The 22,199-nt window shown below is 50.1% G+C and overlaps 1 protein-coding gene across 2 annotated transcripts in view; it reads left to right on the forward strand.

Moving 5' to 3' along the window:
* COL4A2 (collagen type IV alpha 2 chain) overlaps nucleotides 1-22,199 on the forward strand; it is a 176,446-nt gene that overhangs the window by 29,323 nt on the left and 124,924 nt on the right. For both annotated transcript variants that reach the window (XM_049647211.1, XM_049647210.1), the window contains exon 4: nucleotides 19,856-19,936. In XM_049647211.1, coding sequence (XP_049503168.1) covers nucleotides 19,856-19,936 — 81 coding nt within the window. The remainder of the gene's footprint in view (nucleotides 1-19,855; nucleotides 19,937-22,199) is intronic.

Raw genomic sequence — 22,199 nt, forward strand, 5'->3', positions numbered from 1 at the left:
TCTGCCTCACCGCCGTCGCGCATCTGAGCTCTCAGTTAGTGTTAGCTTTTGGAGTGCGGGGATGTGGCGTGGGCGTGTGGCCCTAGAGTGCCCGTTCCGCTGCCTGAACCTGGAGGAGGGCAATAAATGCCGATGACATAAATGCGTAGCTTCTCATTTTGGAGCAGAGTGGCATAAGCCATTAGGCTTGGCTGTGAAGTCAGGCAGGGGCCATCATCTCTGGCTTTGACATTCAAGAAGACTGACCTAGCTTTTGAAGGACTTCTTGTTAGTTAGTGAGCTAGTTGTTTGCTTGTTTGTTTGGCAAGCACAATCTTAATCCTTAATGAGGATTATTGCCAGGCGAGTGCCTGAATGTACTTGCATGGTGTCCAGATGACTCTGTCCCAAAGCCTCCTTTAGACCAGAGACTAATAATGTGCGTAAGTGAGTAGGTTCGTGGCCACGTTCTGTGGAGGGTGTCCACACACATCTCGCATCTGAGTGAAATCCAGGTTGCACACTCGGGAGCAGGTTCCCGTTCGCAAGCTGAGGATTCTCGCTCATCACGGCCACGGCACACCCGTTAGATGTTTATTCACTAAGCAGGTTTTTTCTTTGCAGTACAGATTTATAATTTGGGAAACCTGGAAAGTACTTCTGTGCGTAATCTCGTGGCGACGATAAGGAAGATCACGGCGCATCTCTTAAGAACAAATATCACTCAGCCAACGTAGGATAAATGTTTTTGTCTGGGAAGAGCTTTTAGTAGTACGGAGAAGTGTTTCATATTAAGAAAAAATATGGGTGTGGAATTTTACACCAAATATGGTCTCAGTTGTGTAGGAAGAAATGCAAGAGAGAAGGGAGAAGCTTGGTGCATGCCAGTCTTTGCCTGGCGCTGGCCCTTGGTCCTCCCCGGACCGATTCAGCACCTTTGAGTCCCCTCCCCATCTGAGACAGGAGGAAGTTAGCAGGGCTGGGACCCCGCTCCCAGGGACCTGGACCATCCATTTCTCTGTCCCTTGCCTTGCGCCCACTTAAATCATCCTTTGAGGAAGGAAGAACGTTATTAACTCCTGTTAACAAGGCACCGCATCCCGGTCCCACTTTACATGGTCACTCAGTTACATCCAAGCTACCTTTCTACCTAGAGCTGATACATTTGAAGATAAAATTAGAAAAGTTCACATCTGTGTCTATTCCAAAGTTTAAAACCAAAACAAAACTTTTTATTTGTTTATTTTTTTGGTCTCTCAGCTACCCCAAATTATTTTCTCCACTATTCTGTCACATGGGTGTAAAGAATTTTAAGATTTGACCATTTCCTCTTTTCCTGGAAAATATTCTAATGACCCTCTTTGATAACGTGTCTGATTGTATGTCTCAAGCATAACCGATCTTTTATGAACGCTCAGGGAATTTTAATGCTGCCGCACTTGTCGAGGATAATGGCGCTATTCATGAAAACAAATGAATTCAGGAAAAAGTGGGGAGTGGATATCAAAATGAAGCTGAACAGCAGGTTTTTATAGGATCCTTAAAATAAAATGCATTTTGGAGGGCTGCAGAGGAAGCTGGGTTAGTCTTGGGCCTCCTGGGTATGGGCCCAACCACAGGCCGGACAGATGGGCCCCGTTTTATCCAAGTTAAACTCACACTTGATCCCTTTACTGGAGCAAATGGGTCCCTTGTCATGCATATCACGCTTTGCGGGGGGGGGGGTGTCGGGGCTGTGGTTGGGCCCGGACGCGGGCGGGCCGCGGCTGACGCAGATCGGGGGGGGGATATGGGAGGCGGGGCCTGGTGTCAGCAGCAGCATCACACAAGCAAACAGCTCATCCGTGAGCTTCCTTCCCAAGGATGTTTGAACATTTTACACACAGAGCCTAGGGCCCAAGGACCACCTTCCTAAAACTCAGAGTCTCAGCATACGAAGCTTCGGAAGCCTCACGTGAGAGAGGTTTATCTTCTGCTCGCCCTGAGCAGTCACAGGGAAGGCGTTCCCATCAGGCCGTGGGCTGGCTTCTCAGAAGGCCACCCCCAAGGTGGCAGTATGTGCCCCGGCTCACACATGGGTTACGGCACAAGCTCCCAGATGTGCTGAGTCCTGGCAGTGGTCAGCAACGACTTTCCAGTGGGCCCGGTGGAAATGAGGGGGACGTGGGAAACAGACCATACCCGTCTATGTGTGTCTATGACCCACGTTGGGCACTTACGATACCCCGTACATCTAGGACTATTATATATGCTCACTGCATAGGCACATTCAAGTTTCTGACGCGGTGACAGTGCAACCCCAGAGCTTCTGATTCCGTAGATCTGGAGTAGGGCAGGGGCGCCATGAGGCTAGTAATTGGAAATCCTTGGTCTGGGGCAAAAGGCGCTGTGCTCTGTGATTTGGAATCATAAAAATAACATCTAAAACAGGGTGTCCCAACCAAAACGAGCCCGAGAGGGCCCACAGCTGGTGGGCAGGGGAGGCAAGCGTGCCATACAGGCCCAGATCATGGTCCAGCTGCATCGGCCCTGGCCGGGAGCCGGCCGCCAGCCCTGAGCCAAGAGGACAGCAGGCAGGAGCACCAGGGAAAGGAGCAGACATGGAAATGGATCACAATCAGGAGGGAAGCCCGTTTACGGCAGGTCAGGGAGGTTCACCTTGGAATGCTCTGCACACAGTCCAGAGTCACACCCAGGTGCTCTCGACGGCATGGGCACCGACCTCCTGCATGGAACCTCACCCTACTGGTCCTAAAGCTCCCACTCCGTGTGGCTGACCACCATGGCCCTCCGACACTGACACTGGTGTGTGCTCATAGGAATTCGAAATGCTCGTGTTCCAGAAGGTTCCAGAAAGTTCCCAGGCTTTGCTGTGTGTTCCTGTGCCTGAGACATTTTTCAGGACAGCTTAGGATAAGGCAAACACTTTAACTGTTAAAAACAAAGCATTGGTATTCATGAAGATTAAAGGTGGCCCACTCAACGAAAAAAATGCTTTGAAAGTCAACAGCATAACACCAACAACTGGGAGTGACAGTTCTTGTTGCTTTGCTGTTCAATGAGGCTAGTGGTGTGGTTTTACGGGACTCTAGAACCACAACCCAAACATTTCCCAAATGGGCCATCTACCCCTCTGAGGGCTGTTTATTGCTAAATTATGTCCTAAGCTGATTTTTAAGTTAGATCTTTCCATAAATGCTTATTAAATCATCTTTTTACAGGCATTTCATGATCCATAAACACTTCATTAGTTGATTCTAATAATTAGAGGAAAAGAATCTTCCATAGTTTATGGGAAAAAAAGCTGTTCAGGCAGTGAAGGCCGAACAGATAGTCTGCAGGAAGAGCTCACACTGAGAATCTCAGGAAGGCAGCGGTGGGTACCTGTTTCCGTGAGCTGGGAAAGAGGGCGGAAATGAAATGGAGAACAAATGGTGTGTGTTTGTGTGTGTGTGTGTGTGTGTGTGTGTGTGTGTGTGTGTAGGTAGACGGACAGGTCAAATTACTAAGGGCACGGCTGCTGAGATGAGATGCTGATATTCTAAGACCAGGGAAAGGATGTGGAAAAGGTTGTGAGTCGGTAAAACGCTTCCCCTGGGGAGACTGAAGCCTCCCGAGCGGGCCCTGCTTGGTGTCCTGGTGTCACCGACAATGAAAACAAGAAGCCTCTGCTGAGAAGGTAAAACTGAGACCCAAGGGATCGCTTATCTGAACAATGACAGGGAAAAGTGCAGAGTAGCCAAGGAAATGGCCTCAAGTTGCAGCCTGGAGAGGAGTGATGTGCTTCCCTGAATTGCTAGCCTGACTTTTGCAAGAGGAAGAAAGCCTCATGTTTGCTGTCCCCTGAAGACAAGAGCTGGGAGAACATCTGGCGCCCCCACCCCACCCCCCAGGTCTGGCCCAACCAGCAAAGAGCTCCAGGCTGCTGTGCTCTAGTGGGGAGGTCACGCGTGTTCAGTAAGAAGTTAGGGATTTTTGTTTGGGGCTTCGTTTTGTTTTCTTAAATATCTACAGGACAATTTTTGGGAGAGTGCGTGCCCCATAAAAGGAAGAAAATGGTGTTTGACTTCTAAGCAGAGACTTGTGGCTGGAAGTTGTGAGTCTTGCGCAAGCGGTCCCCAGGGACTGCGATGTGTCCTCCCCGGACACCATTGGTGGAGGCAATAGGGCCACTGCTCTCCGACCTCTTTTCACATTACTATCTTGTGAGAGCATACATGGGGCTCAAAGAAAGTTCAGTTGCTGGTTTTTAAATGGGTCAGAGAGTTGAGACTTTTCTTCCTACGTTTATGCAGAGAGAATCATTGTTTATAGAAAAAGAGGACCAAATTCAGTCATTGAAAGAGGATATGGGAGACGCAGCATGTTACCCTGACAACGGGCATGACGAGGTTTCCTGGAGTAGGAGGGAATTAAAATGCATGCACATGCTGTGGGGTTTTGCACACTGGTATTTAATCACAGGGGGTTATCTAAGGTCTCTGTAGCACCCGGTGTTCTCATGAGAAATGCAGGTAGAATGGGGGTTCTCAGGCATCCAAAGCCTGGCTGGGTCAGTCTTGCCCTCATTAGCTACCCCAGACCCTGAGTGTGGGAGTGGTGCCGGCCCTCAGTCTCCACCACCACCACAACCTGAGACTTCATTTATAAGCCTGAGACTTAAAAAAAGAATTATTGGGCACCTGGGTGGCTCAGTCGGTTGAACATCTGACTAAGATCATGATCTCACAGTTTGTGAGTTCCAGCCCCGCGCTGGGCTCTGTGCTGACAGTGCAGAGCCTGGAGCCTGCTTCAGATGCTGTCTCTCTCTCTCTCTGCCCCATTCATACTCATTCTCTTCCTCTCAAAAAATAAATAAACATTTATAAAAACACAAATAAAATACACTTAAAAGTTGGTCCTCAGTAAAAAGAGTCTGGGATAGCCTAGAATTAATCATCTTGTCAATCTTCCCCAGTTCCAAAAGTTTTGATGTTTGGGCTTGGCACCATAACAGATAGTAGCCAAGGTGGAAGGAAACATCACTGAGGCCCATGGAGTGGACTGCCTTGGATCATGCATCTGGGCTACCCAGAATAGAGATGGTCTATAGCATCTCAAAAGCATTCCAGAAATTGCACATCACCGTCTGATGAGGCTGTGTAAGCTAATAACGCATCAGAGTTCTTTGCTTTTGTGGGAACTCTACTGACTCGATCCAGAACACTGGCGCTATTTACACGGATTGGAAGGGGGTCCATCTGGCTGTTTGGGATACCAAGAGCATGGCTTGAGTCCTTGAGGGTGGGTGAAAAGGGGACACGGGGCAAAAATGACCTCCATGGTTGAGAGTCTGAGAACCTCCGGTCCAGTGGTAACCCGGGGAAGCCCAGCCCGAAGATGTGATTCCATTCAGCCACAGATGAACCCACAGTCCCCATACCAGATGACTGCCGAATCTAGCAAATCAATCCTTTCTAAAGACTTTCCATTCTAAAGTTGTAAAAGAAAGAAAAGCAATAAAGAGCAGGGAGAAGACACAGGGCTGTGGTAACATGAAAAGAAAATATTCGCAGCCATGACTCTTCCAGTGAAAGTGCAGGTTTGGCCCCTCCCACTGGCCCTCACTTTGGCACAATGTCTGAGCTCCTTGGGCAGCATCTTCTGAAGGGTGGTCCTGTGAGCCCGGGGCCCAAAAGTCCAGTCCTACAAGCCAGTTCTGGGGAAAAGCAGAGCCCTCCTATAATTCATGAGGATATTTTAAAGTACAAAGAATTGTCAATGGGCAGAGAATATTTAAAAGTGTCTCAGCGCCACCCTGTCCTTGACCCGTAAGTGGTCTCATGGCAAACTCCAGCTTCTGCGGCTCCAGCCTGGCGGGTGTACACACAGCCCTCGATCATCGTCAGGCCTTTCTCCTGCTGTTTTCTGCTCAGTGACCTTAGGGGCACCGCTGGCTGGGACTTCAAAGGGCCGCATCCCATCCTGCATCTGAGACGTTTCTGGGTTGCTCCCAGAGAGAGAAGTGTTGTCTATTAAGGGCAAAGACTCCAGTGCGCTGGTGGGAGGAAGTGCTGCCATTCACATCAGGCCTGACTGTTTATGGTATGTAAGGGAGCCGTAGCTCCTGGCAGCCTCTCCTCCCGGGGGTGGTGTGCCTGGTGAAAGGAAGTTCTGAATCACCACAGAGTTGGCAAAGACCCACAACTGGTCTGCCGCACGTGTGTTTGTCGGGCGGGGAACCGTGGTGAGGACCGCCTTAGGATGAAACCCCTACTTAATAGTGTCGACACCCCGCGCTCTCCGCTCCTACCCCAAAGCTCTGTGTCGCCTTCTTCTCCCCACTTTCCCAGCTGTGGTCAGGAAATCTGTCTGCTAGGGGTGCACCTGTCTGCACAGGTAAGCATGGGACAGACTCCAAAGGACACCAAGATACATGGACAGTAGAAAGGACTGAAATGTAGAAAGGACTGAAAACGTGCTTTAAATCAGTAGGGCAGGTTCATTTAAACAGTGCAGATAAGCAATCAGGATTCAGCTTAAAAACACAATAATGCGGGTAAGAATTATTTCCCCTTTGTCCCTGCTCCTTCACGTGTCACCTTACTCTCGCATGTATTGTGTCGCTGAGTACCTACTGCGGAGACCAATGAATCTGTAATCTCCCAAGGGCAAGGGGCCTGCCCAGTCACCTCCAGACTCCCTGATACTTGCGTGCGCAGCAGGTGGTGGGCTCCCAAAGACGTTTCCTAGGAGATGCCTCGGGGGGGAGTGCCTGTCTACTGATAAAACAACTCAGTAGTTCACCGTCGACGTAGCAAACCAAGCGTGTTAGATGGGGGCAGCAGAACGCCCATCTCAGCCTGGCCATGCAGATTGCTGTCCATGGCGATTCCTTTCTTCTCCTCTGGAGGTGTTTGTACTTTATCAGTCTCTCCTAGCTTCCAGGTCCGCCTCACGGCCACAGTCCTGACATTTCCTGGCCTTTGTTGTGCTGTGGCACAAACTCTGTTTTCCAAGGACAGGAGCATAATAAAAGCGGATGTGAAAGAAGGGCCAGATGACATCACTGAAAGTATTTGAGGAAGTCCACTCTTTTGAATGTTTACAGTCTCAGCATGTTAGTTGTTTGTAATATGATAAGAGCACTTTTGATACACTGGGGGAATTACAAGCCTTGTTGCTCAGACAGTATTCATGAATTTTTATCTTAGGTTCATAGTGACGGAAAGAGAATAGGAGGTCTTGGCTTGAGTCCCAAGTGACCTTGACTCATTGGTTGACCTTGGGTACCACATTCAGCATAGCTGAGATGCTTAAATTCTGCCTCTGCCAACTATTCACTGAATTTAAAAAAAAAAAAAAAGAATTCCATTATTAAAGAGGAATTGGCATACTAAAATTCCCTCTCAAAATCTTAACTCAGAGAAGCTGGTACCTCACGAAATATTGCCTTTCCGAGGTTAATTCCGTGAGCTCTGTATAGATTCATCCTCGTGTGAATGCCTACTGAGCAAAAACCCTAGAAGGATTCCACTGACTCCACAAACAAGAATCTCCCTGAACAACGAGGATGTTCACACTTGCTATAATCACTGGATCTGAACTGCAGGGGAGGGGAGGCTGGCATCTTTTTCCTCTGGGTGAAGCAAAAGAAAGGTTAAGAACATGAGTAGCACATCCTTCCTGCCTTGTGCTGAGCACCGTGGCTAAGCTCCTCCCACGGGTTCATCCGGTTTCCTCCTGACAACCCCGAGAGGTGGGGATGGTGGATTCTACCGGGTTTGCAAACGAGGAAACCAGTGGAAATGTGGGATAGGGGTGACTCACAGGCCACAGCGCTGGGGTGCCAGTCTGCAGCCCATTTCTCCCTCCAAACATGGTGCCCTGGAGAGCCACTCCGGGTGCGTGCCCGTGCATATGTGCATACCCGAGTGAGACCCAGGAAACAGAACCGTGGCACCCCTGAGGCCCGGGAAGACCCTGTGCTCTTGCAGACACTCCAGACACAGGATAAAAAGTGGGCTAAACTATCCTCATCCACCGGTATTACAGAACCGGCCCCTGAGGGTAACAATGTGTGCGTGCCGATTCTGAATTTGCCTTCTCAGTGGAGGTAAGCTCCAAAACTTGGTCTGAACCTAGTGCCTGGGAAATCAGTATTTGGTAAGTCAGTATTGCATTTACTGCTGGACGAGGTCTCCAGGCAGCACAGAAGCTGAGTCTTAGAAGTGCAGTGGCCTACTGAGAAGCACAGAGAGGCAAGGGGTTGGAAACTCACTGTGGGGATATCCAAGCGGATTAATACCCACACGGATAATCTGCACACAGGTAACTAAGGGCCGCCTGCACCAGTCAGGACTCGGACAGAGCTGCTGGCCTCAGAATACATTTCTGCCGTGACTTAAGAGTAGACCTTCATCCCTCGCAGAGAAAACCACTAAGCTCACAGCTAGGGAATCCTAAGTCACTGCTAGTGTGCAAAGGCATACACAGATACCTTCCAAAAGCTGCCCGGCTTGGTTAACTTGGCTGGGTACGCACAAGAGAAAGAGCCAAGCAGAAATGCAGAAATTCTTCCCCAGAAGCCAGGCCAGCAGGTACATAAAAGTGGCTGTGGTTTTGGTATGGACCCTCCTCTGGCCCCAGAGCCGCCGTGATTTGACTCAGATTGATGTCAGGTCTGCAGAGACTTAGCTCCTCTGGTCTAGACTCGAGCCTGCCCAGGCAGACTGCTGTTCCTTGCCTGCCAACACAAACCAGCACCTGCCTTGCCTGGACCAGTCCTTACCAAACCCAAACAGAAATCTCATTGTATCACAAAAGAGCACTGCTAAGGCTCTTTCGTTCCGTTCTTCTTGGATTTTGCCCCCAAATTTAGCATGAGGGGAGGGTTTTAGATAAAACTCTTAACAGGGCATACTTTTCTGGAATAAATAGATGTAGCCACTCCATCGCTCAAGAACAATGTTAAATATTCACTTTTGGCTCCTACGCCGGCACTAACAACATACACGTTTTTATTCATTGCCAGACAATACCAAGAACTGACATGCTGGATAAATAAATAAAATGTAGTGTAGGTAATGTGTGAGGTAATGCAGACACTAAAGGATGTCTTGGGCTGTGTCCCACTAGATGAGCAGGGCATACACAGAACGGTTCACACATATTTGAGGGTGCTTATTCTAAGTCGAACATGAGAAGCTATGCTGTGCGTACAGATCCTCATTCCTAGCTATAATCACATAGGTGGCCTCTCAAACAAGAGCTGAAAGATCCCCACGAGTCGTTTTCCTCGACACTGAGGACTGTATCCCCAAGGTGATAAGAAATGACCGAATGACAGTAGCCTTCATCAGAAATAGTCTTTAACGTGGCCGACTCCTTATTCATTGGGTGAGAGCATTGACACAGGAATGAGTAGCAAGTGAGAGGATATGGAAGTACAGTCTGTTTTGCTACAGTGCATTTTCTCCAACTCAGATCCGCCCATAGACGATGGCGGATCAACGGGAGAATGAAGTCAGCCTAGAATGGAGGCCGTGTTGGGTCATGCGTGGTGCTACTCCGGGCATGTGGTTTGCATGCCAAGTGACAGTGTAGCTGGAGGGAAAGTAGATGAACAGTGAACACAGAAAGCTGTCGAAGAATTTAATTCTGTACATGACGCCCAAGTGGTGGCCTTCACTCCCTGGGCTTGGTGGGTCCGTGCCCCTCCCCCGGAGCACCTATTGTGTCCTTCTTCCCAATGTTGGCCATGTGGCTCTTGTTCTCTACAGCTTAGGGGTCTTACCACTTCTTTCTGCCCCCTTCTGTCAAATTACTGCCTTCACTGCTCTTTAAGATGAAGCCCTATAGTTCCCGTAGTATTTCTTTACTGATCAGGGATTTTACATGTCTGTTCAACTGTGCTATTATTTTTACTGGGATTAGGACTAATTTTATTAGTGCCCTGTTACAAAGTCATGCAGGTGTTGAGTGGTCTGCCTCTAAACACTGTTATTTCCCATACAATCTTGTTGGTTTGGCGTGTGATTTTGCAGAATGTAAAGGCTTTCCAGAAATAGCCCTATGTTGGGTTTTAGCAGAAACACCCACACTTAAACAGAATGAGTAAGGACAAGATGTGAAATCAACACAGGTTTGACTTTGCTGTTCCAGAGGGTGAGTGGCTGTTGTGCTTGAGTGTTTGAGAGGGTCTTGGCTCTGCAGATGGGGAAGGCAAGGCGGGAGGTAGAACATTCCAGGCTGAAGGCACAGCTTGTACCAAGGCGCGTTCCCTGAGGAGGATGGGACCCAGAGGTGTTACGTTCAATGCATTTAAAATCCTTAGCATTCCACCATCGTGGGAAAATATTTTATGAAGCACTCGGTTGGGAGTTGAAATAGGAGACCTTGACAGCCCTGGAGGAGTGGATGGAATGGAACAGCATGTAGACTGGCAGGTGTCAGGAGAAGCAAGGCGGGTAGTCCAGAGAAGCAGGGAGGTGCAGGGACCAGAGGAAGGCCACACACAGAGGATGTACCTTGTGAACTGAGCCTGGGGGGAGCTCTAAAGGACACCAGAAGGAAGTAATTACCCACCTCGCCAGGTGCTTGACCTGAATGTTTGTGTCCTCCCAAAATTCATGTTGAAATTCTAACCCCAGAGGTGATGTGACTGGGAGGTGGGCCTTTGGAAGGGGATTAGGTGGTGAGGGTGAAACCCCCACGACGGGATCAGTGCCCGATAGAGGGGCCCACAGAGCTCTCTGGCCCCCTCTCTGCCTCATGTGAGGACATGGCAAGGAGATGCTGTCTGTCAATCAGGAATCAGGTGCAGCCCTCACCCGATGCCGAATCTGTTGTTGCCCTGATCCTGGCCTTCCAGCCTCTAGAGCTGGGAGAAATAAGTTTCTGCTGTTAACAAACCACTCGGTTTATGATACTCTGTTATAGCGGCCCAAATGGCCCAAGACTCCAGGCATTAGTGATTAATAAAAGCATGAATGGCGGCATCTACATTAAGGGTAGAGAAGTAGAAGGAGCGGAGGGAGGGTGACTTCCAGGAACTTCTCCATTGACAGACCCACCAAAGATGTCCGGTCAGTAGTCAGGGGACAAATACAAGCATCCAGTATCCCATCTCGTTCTGCCTGCGTGTGTACCTGTGCACTTGGGTATGCCAGCCCTGGCGAGGTGGCTGGCGTTGCATACTGGCTCTCAAGTTATGCACTCTGAAGAGCCTGGGCAGTCACCGAGCGACCACCTTCCTGGGAGAACCCCAGCCTGGGTCCTGCGCTGGCACACTGGTCAACCGGGCGGCGCCCTGGCCTTCGTGAGCCTGGGTAGGTGGCTGAGGAGCCGCCACAGGAGAGTGACAGGGACAGGTAAGGAGGCACCTGTGTGAAGAACTCAACGAGCCGTTTCAAATGCTTGCAAAGAAAGAGAACTCATTCTTGTTTGATACTTGGGAGACTGTGTTTCATTTGTAACTGGAGACCTAGGGAATCCCTGGCAGGAAAAGGTTCAAGAGCAGCCTTTGGAGTCAAGTGAATAAGCTCGAGTTCAAAATAGATTCATAAACGTATCTAAACTGCTAGAAGAATAAATCTTCAGAGGTCTTAGGAGCTGAGACCGTGGCTGCTATAGGTCCCGCGGGAGGCAGCGGATGTGGTGGGAATAGCGAACAGATTCCAGGAAGTCTGTTGCAATCGGAAGTAAAAAGCACCAGAACTCAAGTGGGCTAGGCATTGGGTGATGGGGAAGCACCTGAAAACGGAGGCAGTTTGTACTTGGGACAGGAATCTTTCCTGCTTCGGGCTGGAAATTACCTGCCTTTCCAGGCATCCTCTCTTGGCACTGTGTCGTCTCCTAAGGCTGCCGGTGGAGTCCGCTGACCGCTGACCCCCAGCCTGCATGGTTGCCTGGTTGTGCCTGCCTGCGTCCCGACTACAGCCTGGGCCCTCGCTGTCTAGATGACTCAAGATCAGACAACTCCCAGTCTCCACCCAGCACCTAATAAGGGACCCAGCCATGAGGCCTTGGTGCCTCCTGGCTGAAGGCCAGCTGGGTCCACCAAAAGGACACAGTGAAGGAAGAGGGAGGGGTGCTTCTGGAGAGAGCCCATGTCACCTGCACTCATGGCAGCTTGTTAATGTTAGCACCTGCGCTGACCCCACGCATGCCAGAACCCCCGGGGAGCACCCTGCCCTCCTCGCTGGGGAGGACACACAGGCGGGCTCTGCTTGTCGCCCCAGGAGCAAAGGAGGGTCCCAGGGCACAGCCTGCACAACAGGAGCGGCCACGCCCACCCGTTCCCGCCCGCGTGTCCTCACCTGCAGGCAGGCCCACCCACACGCTGAGATCATTTCTAGCCTTGAGCAACGGGTTTCTAAGGAAGCATTGGCTCATGCAACCTTGGCTGGGCGCTAGCCCTCATTCCTGGCTCTGGGGCCCCCGCCAGGGAGCCAGGCCTGGTCCTGGAAGGTGCGGGAGACCTCATGAACACGTCACCGAATCCCCCCAGCAGACCCGGGGCACAGTCATTATTGTCCCCGCTCTGTGCAGAGCGTGCTACAGTTCAGCAAAGTCAGGCCACTTCCCTGCCCAGCCCCTGCCCCCTGCCTCATCGCCAATTCTTCTGGCCGGCCTCTTCCGGGCCTCCCCGGGGCTGCTCTTCCGCAACTCCGACACCTCTCATGCCTCCCTCCTTTGGGCCGCCTGTAGGTGTCCTAAGCACCGGTGATGTAACTCGGGGAAGCGTCTGGCCTCGGCCTTGGGCCTCCCGCACTCCCTGTGGCCGCCAGCAGCCCGCCCCGTCGTGCCTGATTCCTGCTTTGGGGGTCCTCCGGCCAGTCCTACGGCTCAGTGCCCCAGCCCCAGGTCGTCTCGTCAGTAGCGATTCTGTGTGGAAAACACCCCTAGACCTCTGGCTGCAGCGCAAGAGAGGGTGGAGACGTTGGCCCGTTGTTGCTCGTAAAAACATACAAGTATATAACGTCACGTGGCTCGTGGCCGATGACTAGGGGAGGCCTCCCGGGACGTCTGCTGGGCAGGTGAGTCAGCAGGGGTGACGCTGTCCTGCAGGTATTCACCTGGCCCAAAGTCAGCCTAGACCGTCACCCTGAGAGACCGGCGCGTTGTCTGCCCTTTAAACTCATCCTGGTCCTTCTGGTTCTTTTTCCAGCACAGTGCCCTCCCCTCCTCCTGTATTCCCCGAGCCCCCAGCCCCATGAGGACAGGCCTGCTCTGGAACTAGCTGGAGTCCGAAACAGGCCCCTGGAGTTGTTGGCTTTACGTGGGTCCGCACTTTTACCCGTCATTTATTTCACCGCCTCTACCTGGTGACAGTCCCAGGACCATTCTGGACTGGCGCATCTATCCTGGGTGCCCTTGAAATGCTTTTAACAAAGGACACTGAATGGGCCGCGTTTCCCACCTGGCTTACAGGGAAGGAGGGCTTTGTTCGGTGTGGAGTGGCCGTGGTCCGCGTTTCCTCTGCCATATGCTTTGGCTTGCTAATACCATGTTGGAATTATTTCCTTAATTTCTAAAGCTGCATGTGCGGAAATGGCTTATATTTCCTGTTTTGATAAACTAATAGAATTTTACTGGGAACCTTTTTCCCAAGTTGGCTTTCTTCTTTGTTTTGGGCCTCTTTTTGGATTAAAAGGGTAATTCTATAAAGTCAAGCTTGACCAGACTTGTGACAAAAACAAAGACTTGTATAGATTTTTTTTTTTTACCTTAAATATGAAAAAGGACTACTTTTTTTTTCTGCAGTAAGGAATGTCTGTCTTCTGTGTCTGTTAGACTGGGTTATTCAGTAGCCCCCTGCACAGGAAGCCTGGGTTCGATGCTGGGGGCAGTCCGGCGGTAAAATATCTGTAAATTCCCTACAGAGACTTGCTCTTTTTGGCTGGAGGTATATTGGCTGAGAAAGACTTTCTTGGACAAGAAGTTTCTTGGAATATGTGGAGGACAAAATATTCTTTGTTTTAGGACAAATGAGTTTTGTTCTTGGGTCTTCATATAAATTTGGTTAATACTCATTTCTTATGTGCAATTTGAGAACAATGCCCAGCATTTTTACTTGTTTCATTTGTAAATATTGTATCAACCTTACACAAGACTCACATCTGCAGAAACCTGGATCTGTGTCCGCGGGTTTGCTCCCTTAATATACATGGACGGTTCACACTGATGGTTACAGAAATAGCTGGTCTTCAAGAGTCCAACTCTTTTGTGTGTTTTATTTCCTGGCATTCAGATTGTTATTTAAACCTATTTTTAAATTTCCTAAATATGAGGACAAATCTGCCACTGGGAGAAGTGAGAAAAGCCATTTTCTCGATGGTTAGAAGGGGACCGCTCCTCAGACACCTCCAGAAGAATGTGTCTGTTGGGCTGGGCGGTAGAAGAAAGCCTTTCCTCTCTGCCTAATGCTATGTGATACCCAGGGAAGGTAGCATGGTTCTCCGCTCCCCTGATGTGAGTCGATTGCTCAGATAAGAGGCCGGGCCAGCCGCACATGGGACCGGATGTTCCCTTAATCCTGCAGCTGTGTCTACACATACCTACTCCGACGAGACTGGGTTCCATTTATAGATGGCAGAGAAGTCTGTTGGCAGCCACAGAGCCCGTGGCTCAAGGCAAGAAATTCTCTGCTTGAACCTGATAGATGCCGGATCCAGGAAGCTGGAAACTGGCCTTCTTAGAAGGTTCCGTGACCCCTCTTCTCCCAGAGACAAAAGACTCCCCAAGGAATGGATCTTGCACGGAGGGGGATTTGGATGTGTCTAGGATGAACTGAAGGGCCATGCAAATACACATATTTTTAAATCTGTCTAAATGGAATGACGCCAAAATGGAGATAAGGTTCTAAAGAAAATAATTTCCATATAAAAAGCTGACCAAAAAAAAATCTCTTGCTCAGAGGCCTCCACGTTGCCCCCAGGAACAATGTCAGTGGCATTCCACTTGAGCAGACTATTCAAGGTTTCTAGAAAATTTATCTGTGCCTTTACATTGCCAATTGGCTCTTAGGCATTCCAGGTCATTTGTAATTCCTAGAATTTCAAGTTAGCACAATAAGGCTGGCTACCAGTTCAGGGCAGGGTAAAATTCAGAAGAGAAGAGTCTAACAGGATGTTCTGCATAAGGAAGAGAGAACTGAACGTCTTTTTGGCACGGTGATTGATGAGGAGCTCAGCTACGGAGCCCTGAGTGCCCAGAGCCTCCCTATAAGCAGGCCCCAGGTGGCTGGGGTCAGAGGGAGTCTGGGGATGGCACTCTTCTAGAACAACATGCCTGAGTCCACTTTGGGTGTGGAAGCATGGAACCCGTGGGGAATATGCTTCCTGCTCCACTGAAGGGCGTGGCTTCATGGGAGGCCGCTGCAACATGGAGAGTGTGTTGGAAAGCGGGTCCTGATGCAGGACCTCTGAGGTGGAGCCTGCGTTCCTAAGTAATGCCCAGGCGACACGGGCGCTGTGTCCACGGAACGCACTGAGGTGCCGAGGGTCCAGACGGGGACGGTAGCGTTTCAAGTGTGGGCTGACCACCTCTTAGACGTTACATCTAAGGCAGGAGGTGGGAGCCCCAGCCTGCAATCTATCAACCCCCTTTCCACACCCCTGCCCCGCCCACCCTGTGGCATGGGCCCAATACAGCCCCGAAGGAAGGAGCCCAGCTAAGTCAGGTTCCTCCGTGACCGTGACTGTGACCGGGCCTCCCTGACTCTTCCTCCCACAGCCCCTCTTCTTCATGGCACTCGCCATAATTTAAAGTATGTAGGTTCCCTTGCTTGTTCACTGAATTTTCTTGTCAACTGGTGCGTGTCGTCTACTCCCCACTTTACACCCATGGCCCACCGCCGTGCTCGGCCCAGAGTAAGCCTTCGGAGAAGAATAAAGGAAGGAACCAATGAGTGGATTTAAACTATCTCCAGGCCCCCTCCTGTGGTCATGTTTGCCAGGAATTGGGGGGGGGGGGGGGGGGAGCTCTCTCACTGCTGCAGCTGAGGGAGGGGGTTTCCCTGATCCCTCCAAGCTGGGAGGCACATGGCACCGGCTCCTGTATGGTTCCGGAGCCTGGGAGGGGGCAGTTTCTGCGTGAGTACGAGGACCCGTGAACGCGTGCGTGTCAGATTCAGGCATTCTCAAGTGGGTGGAGGCCCTTCCCGGTTTGCGTGGATCTTCACCATAACTGGTCCCATTTGCGAGTCCTGCTCTGCCCAGGGATGAAGGACGTCCAGACAAGCTCAGCTGAGTGGGTGTAACGTGCTCCATGACAGTGGACACTTTCCACACCTCAAGCAGGGTCCCCAGGAGCCTCCTGGCCCTGGGAGCAGGGTCTCCTCTGTGGACGTCGAGATGCTGAGTGCAGTGACAGGCACAGCTGCAGGGGGCCGTAAGGGGTGGAGGACAGAGTGCGGAAATCTTGCTGTACAGAATGATGCCCATGGGAATTCAGACTTGATGTGAGAATTTACCTGAGGGTCCCCAGGAATCTCGGAGCCACAGACGGAAAGCATGACTTCCTAGAGACACTGAGTTTGAAGGCCTAGACCCAGGCCAACCTGCCATCTTCAAGGATGGTGGACGGACTCTTGAGTTGAGTGCACGGTCAGGGGAAACTGGCCATCTTTACCAGGGAGGTGACAGGAAGGATTGTGGTTCGTCTCTGAGTTGCATTGAGCAGTCGAATCAAGGCGGTGACCCAAGGGCTCGGAGCGTGGCCAGCGGCTGGTGGGAGCCCTTCATGTTCTTCTGTTCGGGGACATAGACAGAGGACCCACACAGCAGTTCACAGACTCTTCATCCGGGGTCCTCAGGAGGGCATTCGTATCCTGAGAATGTTTCAGAGCCCACGTCCCGTCAGGGAATACCAAGGCTCAGGTCTGAGACTTGTTCAGTGTCTAAGAGACGTCTGGAGCACACGCTGTGCTCTAATAAATCCTTGTGTGCATCCTGGAGTCTGACACTCCAGTTCGTGGTACTTGGAGCTCTTAGATACCAGGATTCATGAGGTTCCCTCTGCAGGATGTGCAAGATGCCAGGTGTCGATGGGAAAATACACACACTCACGCATACCACATCACATCACACACACAGGCACATGGGGCTGGCATCTCCATGATGGAAGTTGGCTGTGGCTTGTACAGGGAGGCCTGCCTCTCCATGACCCATCATTCCTCACCTCCTGAGACAGGGTACCCGAGCCATGGCACACAGTTGAGGAAGTGTCAAGATTGGGAGTTATCAGACCTACAGGTCCCAGCTCCAAAACAAAACGGCGCTATTGAATTTCAAGCAGGTTATGAAGAACTCACCTCTGTAACTAAGTCCAGTGTATATCCTAAGCCTAGGACAGAAAGTCTGTTAGATCGATTCAAAACCTTCAAAATCATTTCAACCGTTGATTTATATCCAGGGATTTGGCAAGCGGGCTTAAAATCAAAATTAAAAATAGCCTCTCAAATACCAGATGGAGAATGTAAGTTTATGCTTCACCCTTCAGACTGAGGAGTCCCCCTACCCTTTCCAGACAACTGGCAAATGAATTACTGTGTGAACCAGGGACACCTGCCAAGCCACCTATTCACATCCCAGTCGTATGTAATATGAAGCAGAAATGTGGTGACCCCTCTAGACGTCTCCCTTTGGCATTCAGGGTAATCCGTAAAACCAATGGCTTAGCATGGAGCTGGACTGACAAAAACCAAATATTCAAAATCGTGGGATTTTAAAATGAGCCCCACTAGAGACGAACATTGAAGCCATAAAAAAAAAATGGCAAATACCTAGAAACATACTTTGAGGGCCTGGAAGGATTTTAAATGTGTTTACTTTTACACTGTGGAACTCAAAGCTATTCTCACAGGAAGATAAGCAAGGGATCCAAAAGGCTTCGAGGTGTTGGTCTGAGATTCTCAGATTTGTTTGAATCCTTCAGAGTAGTGACTGATGCATCAGAGACTAGAGTAGGTAAAGGGCTGTTGGAGGGACACAAGATCCCTCTTGTAGAAAGTTGCTAGCCCTGGAAAGGAATTTATCATGTCTACAAAAAGAGCATTGAGTAGTTATTGTGATCTTGGGTAAACTCCAGCCAGATAGTTTTGAGTCAGAGTTCACTTGTGTGCCCGTCCAAGGCTGCATGTCCAGGAAGACTGTCACAGACTAGCAGATGTCACAGAGGTGGCCAAGGCAACACCGTGTCCCTTTCCACATGAGTATCAGTACCAAGCCAGGAATGGGGAAGATTCTGGCTGATGCTCTAGCACAAGAAACAGAAAGCTTAATGGAGGGAGTCCCCAGGTGACCATCCTATTTAGTCATTGAGACTTAACTTAGAAGAGAATGGGACAGATGTGGCAAAATGCTCTTGTATGTAAAGTTGGAACAATCTGTTTTCTGGGGAGTGTTGCGTGCATGGTAAAGTTTGGCTTGGCGCTCACCGGAAGCCGACCACTTCCAGAGCCCCTGGAGTATCAGTGCCTGACAGCCGGGCAGTCTGGCCCAGGGTGACGTGCCAGACAGGGACTCCCCTGCTTGCTGCCACTGTAACTCACCTGTCATGCAGATGGGAGAGACAGGGCTCATTAGGAAGGGGAGAGAAGAGGTCAACCTAATTGTCATGTCCGTCCCACTCAAAATGTTTAGTACTGTCAGTGGTCTGAAAGGAAGGGCTCAGACATGGTCCAAAGTCCAAGTCCTTTCTTTACCTGAAATACTGAGATCAAGGGCAAGAAATGCCTTGGAATCCCATTGGAATTGTCCAGGCACAGAGCTCCCTGACTTACTCACTCACTTCATTGAAGAGTTCTGTCTCGGCATCCTCGCGAAAGCCCCTTCCCTCCATCCCCTCCTCCCCCCACAGACCAATGAGTCTCACAGAACAAAGGGACAGGGTGTCCTCTGCTGGCACCACTGGGGATGTCGAGAACCTCTGTGGCAGGGGTGAGGGTTTGCACCTCCTGACAGGTGCATTTGCGAGGTCCCCCTCCCCATCGGAAGCCCCTCTCCCTTTAGTTCAGCAGGATCCCTGGTGTATGATGGGGGCCCAGCATTGAAGGTAGCCCAATCCTGCTCACCCTGAACCCCCCTCCTCTGGGATGCACACCCCACATTTCCCAGAGAACGAAGGGCCGCCTCCTGTGTGCCTGAGTTCCTCCTTCACTCTGAACTACGTAACAGAGTGTCCTTACAGGCTCACTTCACATGGAATCCTGCACTCAGGGAATGTTCTCCCTGACTGTCGAGACCCAGGACGTAGCTCGGCATCTGGCATTTATCACCTTTAAAAGGCACAGTGACCATAGAAGGCACAACACCAAGAGGGACCCTCATGTAAATTCTGGAGTCTGGGCAGTGAGGACTCATCACTGCAGGCTCATCGACTGTGACAAATGTGCCACTCTGCAGGGGAAAGTTGATAGTGGGGAGGATGCATTGGGGGGAAGGGGAGGAGGGGGGGACAAGAAATCTCTGTACCTTTTGCTGTGGGCCTAAAACTGCTCTAAAAATTAAAGTCTGTTTGCTTATTTTTATTTTTTTAAGTTTATTTCTTTATTTTGAGAGAGTGGGGGGGGGGCAGAGAGAGAGAAAAAGAGAGAGAGAGAGAGAGAGAGAGAGAGAGAGAGAGAGAGAGAGAATGAATCCCAAGCAGGCTCCGCGACATCAGCACAGAGCCAGACGTGGGGCTAGAGCTCACGAACTGTGAGATCAAGGCCTGATTTGAGACCGAGAGTCAGACACTCAGTGGACTGAGCCCCCCCAGGTGCCCCGAAGTCTGTTTGTTCTGAATAAAGACCGCGTGGCCGGAGTTGGACCTCCTCTCAGCAGATGCTGTTGTGACACCTGCTGTAGCCGATGGTGTTTGGACTAACGTTTTCTTCGTGTTATTCTTGCAGGGCGTGAAGAAGTTCGACGTGCCCTGCGGGGGCAGAGACTGTAGCGGGGGCTGCCAGTGTTTCCCTGAGAAAGGAGGGCGGGTAAGTCACAGCGTCGCCATCAACCTCTCTTCTTTATACTCGCACCTAAACCCAAGCGCCTTAAACCACGTGATTAAGTCAATTGCGTACTTTGCTGAGAAGTTTAACACAGACGTGTTCTTCCGTATCGGAACAAGCAATGATACAAGGCAAAGTCTGGTCAATTTATGCCACTTTCCGCACAAATTGAGAACAATGACAACTTTCTTACACATCTTTTCTCTTATTAATTGTTACGAAGGGCGTCTTCTACTTGTGAGATTGTATATACACGCGTGTGTTACATAAAGCAGACATGGTTGTGTCTCCCCCCTCACGGTATAGATATTCTGATATTCTAGAGGGCACAAGCATCCTGCCATGGAGAATAATTCTCCCTTTTAAAATTATTCCACTCATCCCCTGAATATCCTTTCTGTAGTGCGTTTCATCAGATGAGTCAGGGAAAAAAGGTCACCCCGCATCGGAACCCGAAATACGGGCTGATACTGGGTTCAGTATGTTGAAGTGACTGGCTTTCCCGTTGCCATTAAAGCTGATGTTTGGGTCTTGGCGTTACTGATTTCAAAAAGAGATTGTTTATATTTATCGGTGTAAGCCCATTTTCGCGTGGGGACCACATAGCGTTTTATGACACAGAGTGTTTTGAGGCTTCACGTCTTGGGATCGTGTTTCCCCATGGGGCTCCTGCTCGTCCACCAGGGGCCAGGTCGTGAGAGGCGGCTGGGACGTGTTGCCTGCATTCCCTCTTGCTGTGGGAATTCTCTCTGACAGTGCTCCTCGGGCGTTCCAAATGCGTCTCCCCACCCCGAATCCTGAAGTCAGTGCTGACGGTCCCCACTCTCCACTCCCACACCCCAGAGGGAGGACGCGCCTCAGCGGAGCTCGGTGGGGCCAGTCTGCGGCTGGCTGGACGTTGTGCCCTCTCCTACCCGAGTCCCCTCCACAAGTCAAACATGTAAAATCTGTGATTGATAAGGAACCCCTTCACAAAGGTGCTGGTCTCACTACCGTGGGACTGACTAACCGTCCTCTCAGGGCCGAAGACCACCATAGAGGAGGCTTCTTGTCACTCGCCCAGAGCTTCCATCCCTACGTGCTATGTCCTTCATGAGTTATGGTCCTCAAGACAGTTGTTGCTATTGTTGACTCGGTAAAGTTTCCTCTGCTTGAAATGGGGACGTCGTGCTTTAAAAATTGTTAATCGAGCGAGGGATGCCTGGGTGGTTCAGTTGGTTAAGCCTCCAACTCTTGGTTCTGGCTCAGGCCATGATCTTACATGAGTTCACGGGATCGAGCCCCATGTCCAGCTCTGCACGGTCAGCATGGAGCCTGCTTGGGATTCTCTCCCTCCCTCTCTCTCTGTCCCTTCCCTGCTCTCACATGCATGTGCACCCTTTCTCAAAATAAATAAATAAATAAACTGAAAAATAAAAAAAGATTTGCTAATCAAAGATTATGCATCAGCATTTAACAAGGATTATTTTTTAAACATATGGAAGCCATTTCATGAGATTGAAACCCCCTGGGTCCATTGCTATCGGTTTTCCCAGTGCCACTTCCGGGTCAGGGATGACCATTGCCTGACGCAGAGCCTCCCCTCCCCAGGGCCTGGCCTGGCCCGGCCGAATATGGGCAAGGGGAAGATACATTAATGGTTTACAAATATCTGTGGGACTCGCCTGTGTAAGAGGGAATTCAACTCCAGAGAGACACTCCGGAGAGACTCTGCATTTTTCTCCACGTGATCAGCCAAACAGAACCCACACAGAGCAGAAGGTTACTTTTTCACTTTTTATGATTGCTTAATGCAGAACCAATATGGTAACATTTCCCATAACAGTTTTATACAAATTTTGTTCTTCAGTAAAGATAGTTTGTTCTGATTATTATTTTTTTAAATTCAAGGATAACTAACATGCAGTCTCTGTTAGTTGCGGGTGTACAATATAATGATTTAACAATTCTACGCATTTCTCTGTGCTCAGTCCCCTTTATCTGTCTCACCCCTCCCCCACCCACTTCCTCTGGCGACCACCAGTTTGTTCTCTGTATTTAAGGGTCTGCGTGTTTTTTTTTGTTTATCTCTTTTTTTTGTTTGTTTGCCCATTTGTTTTGTTTCCTAAATTCCACATGAGTGAGCTCATACGGCATTCGTCTTTCTCCAGCTGATTTATGTCACTTAGCATTGTATTTTATTTTACTGTGCAGGACCATCTACGTAGTTATGTGCTCTTACGGAAAGCCAGGGGTCTTCTCAGAG

Source organism: Panthera uncia (assembly GCF_023721935.1).
Source record: "Panthera uncia isolate 11264 chromosome A1 unlocalized genomic scaffold, Puncia_PCG_1.0 HiC_scaffold_16, whole genome shotgun sequence".
Taxonomy (NCBI): Eukaryota; Metazoa; Chordata; class Mammalia; order Carnivora; family Felidae; genus Panthera; species Panthera uncia.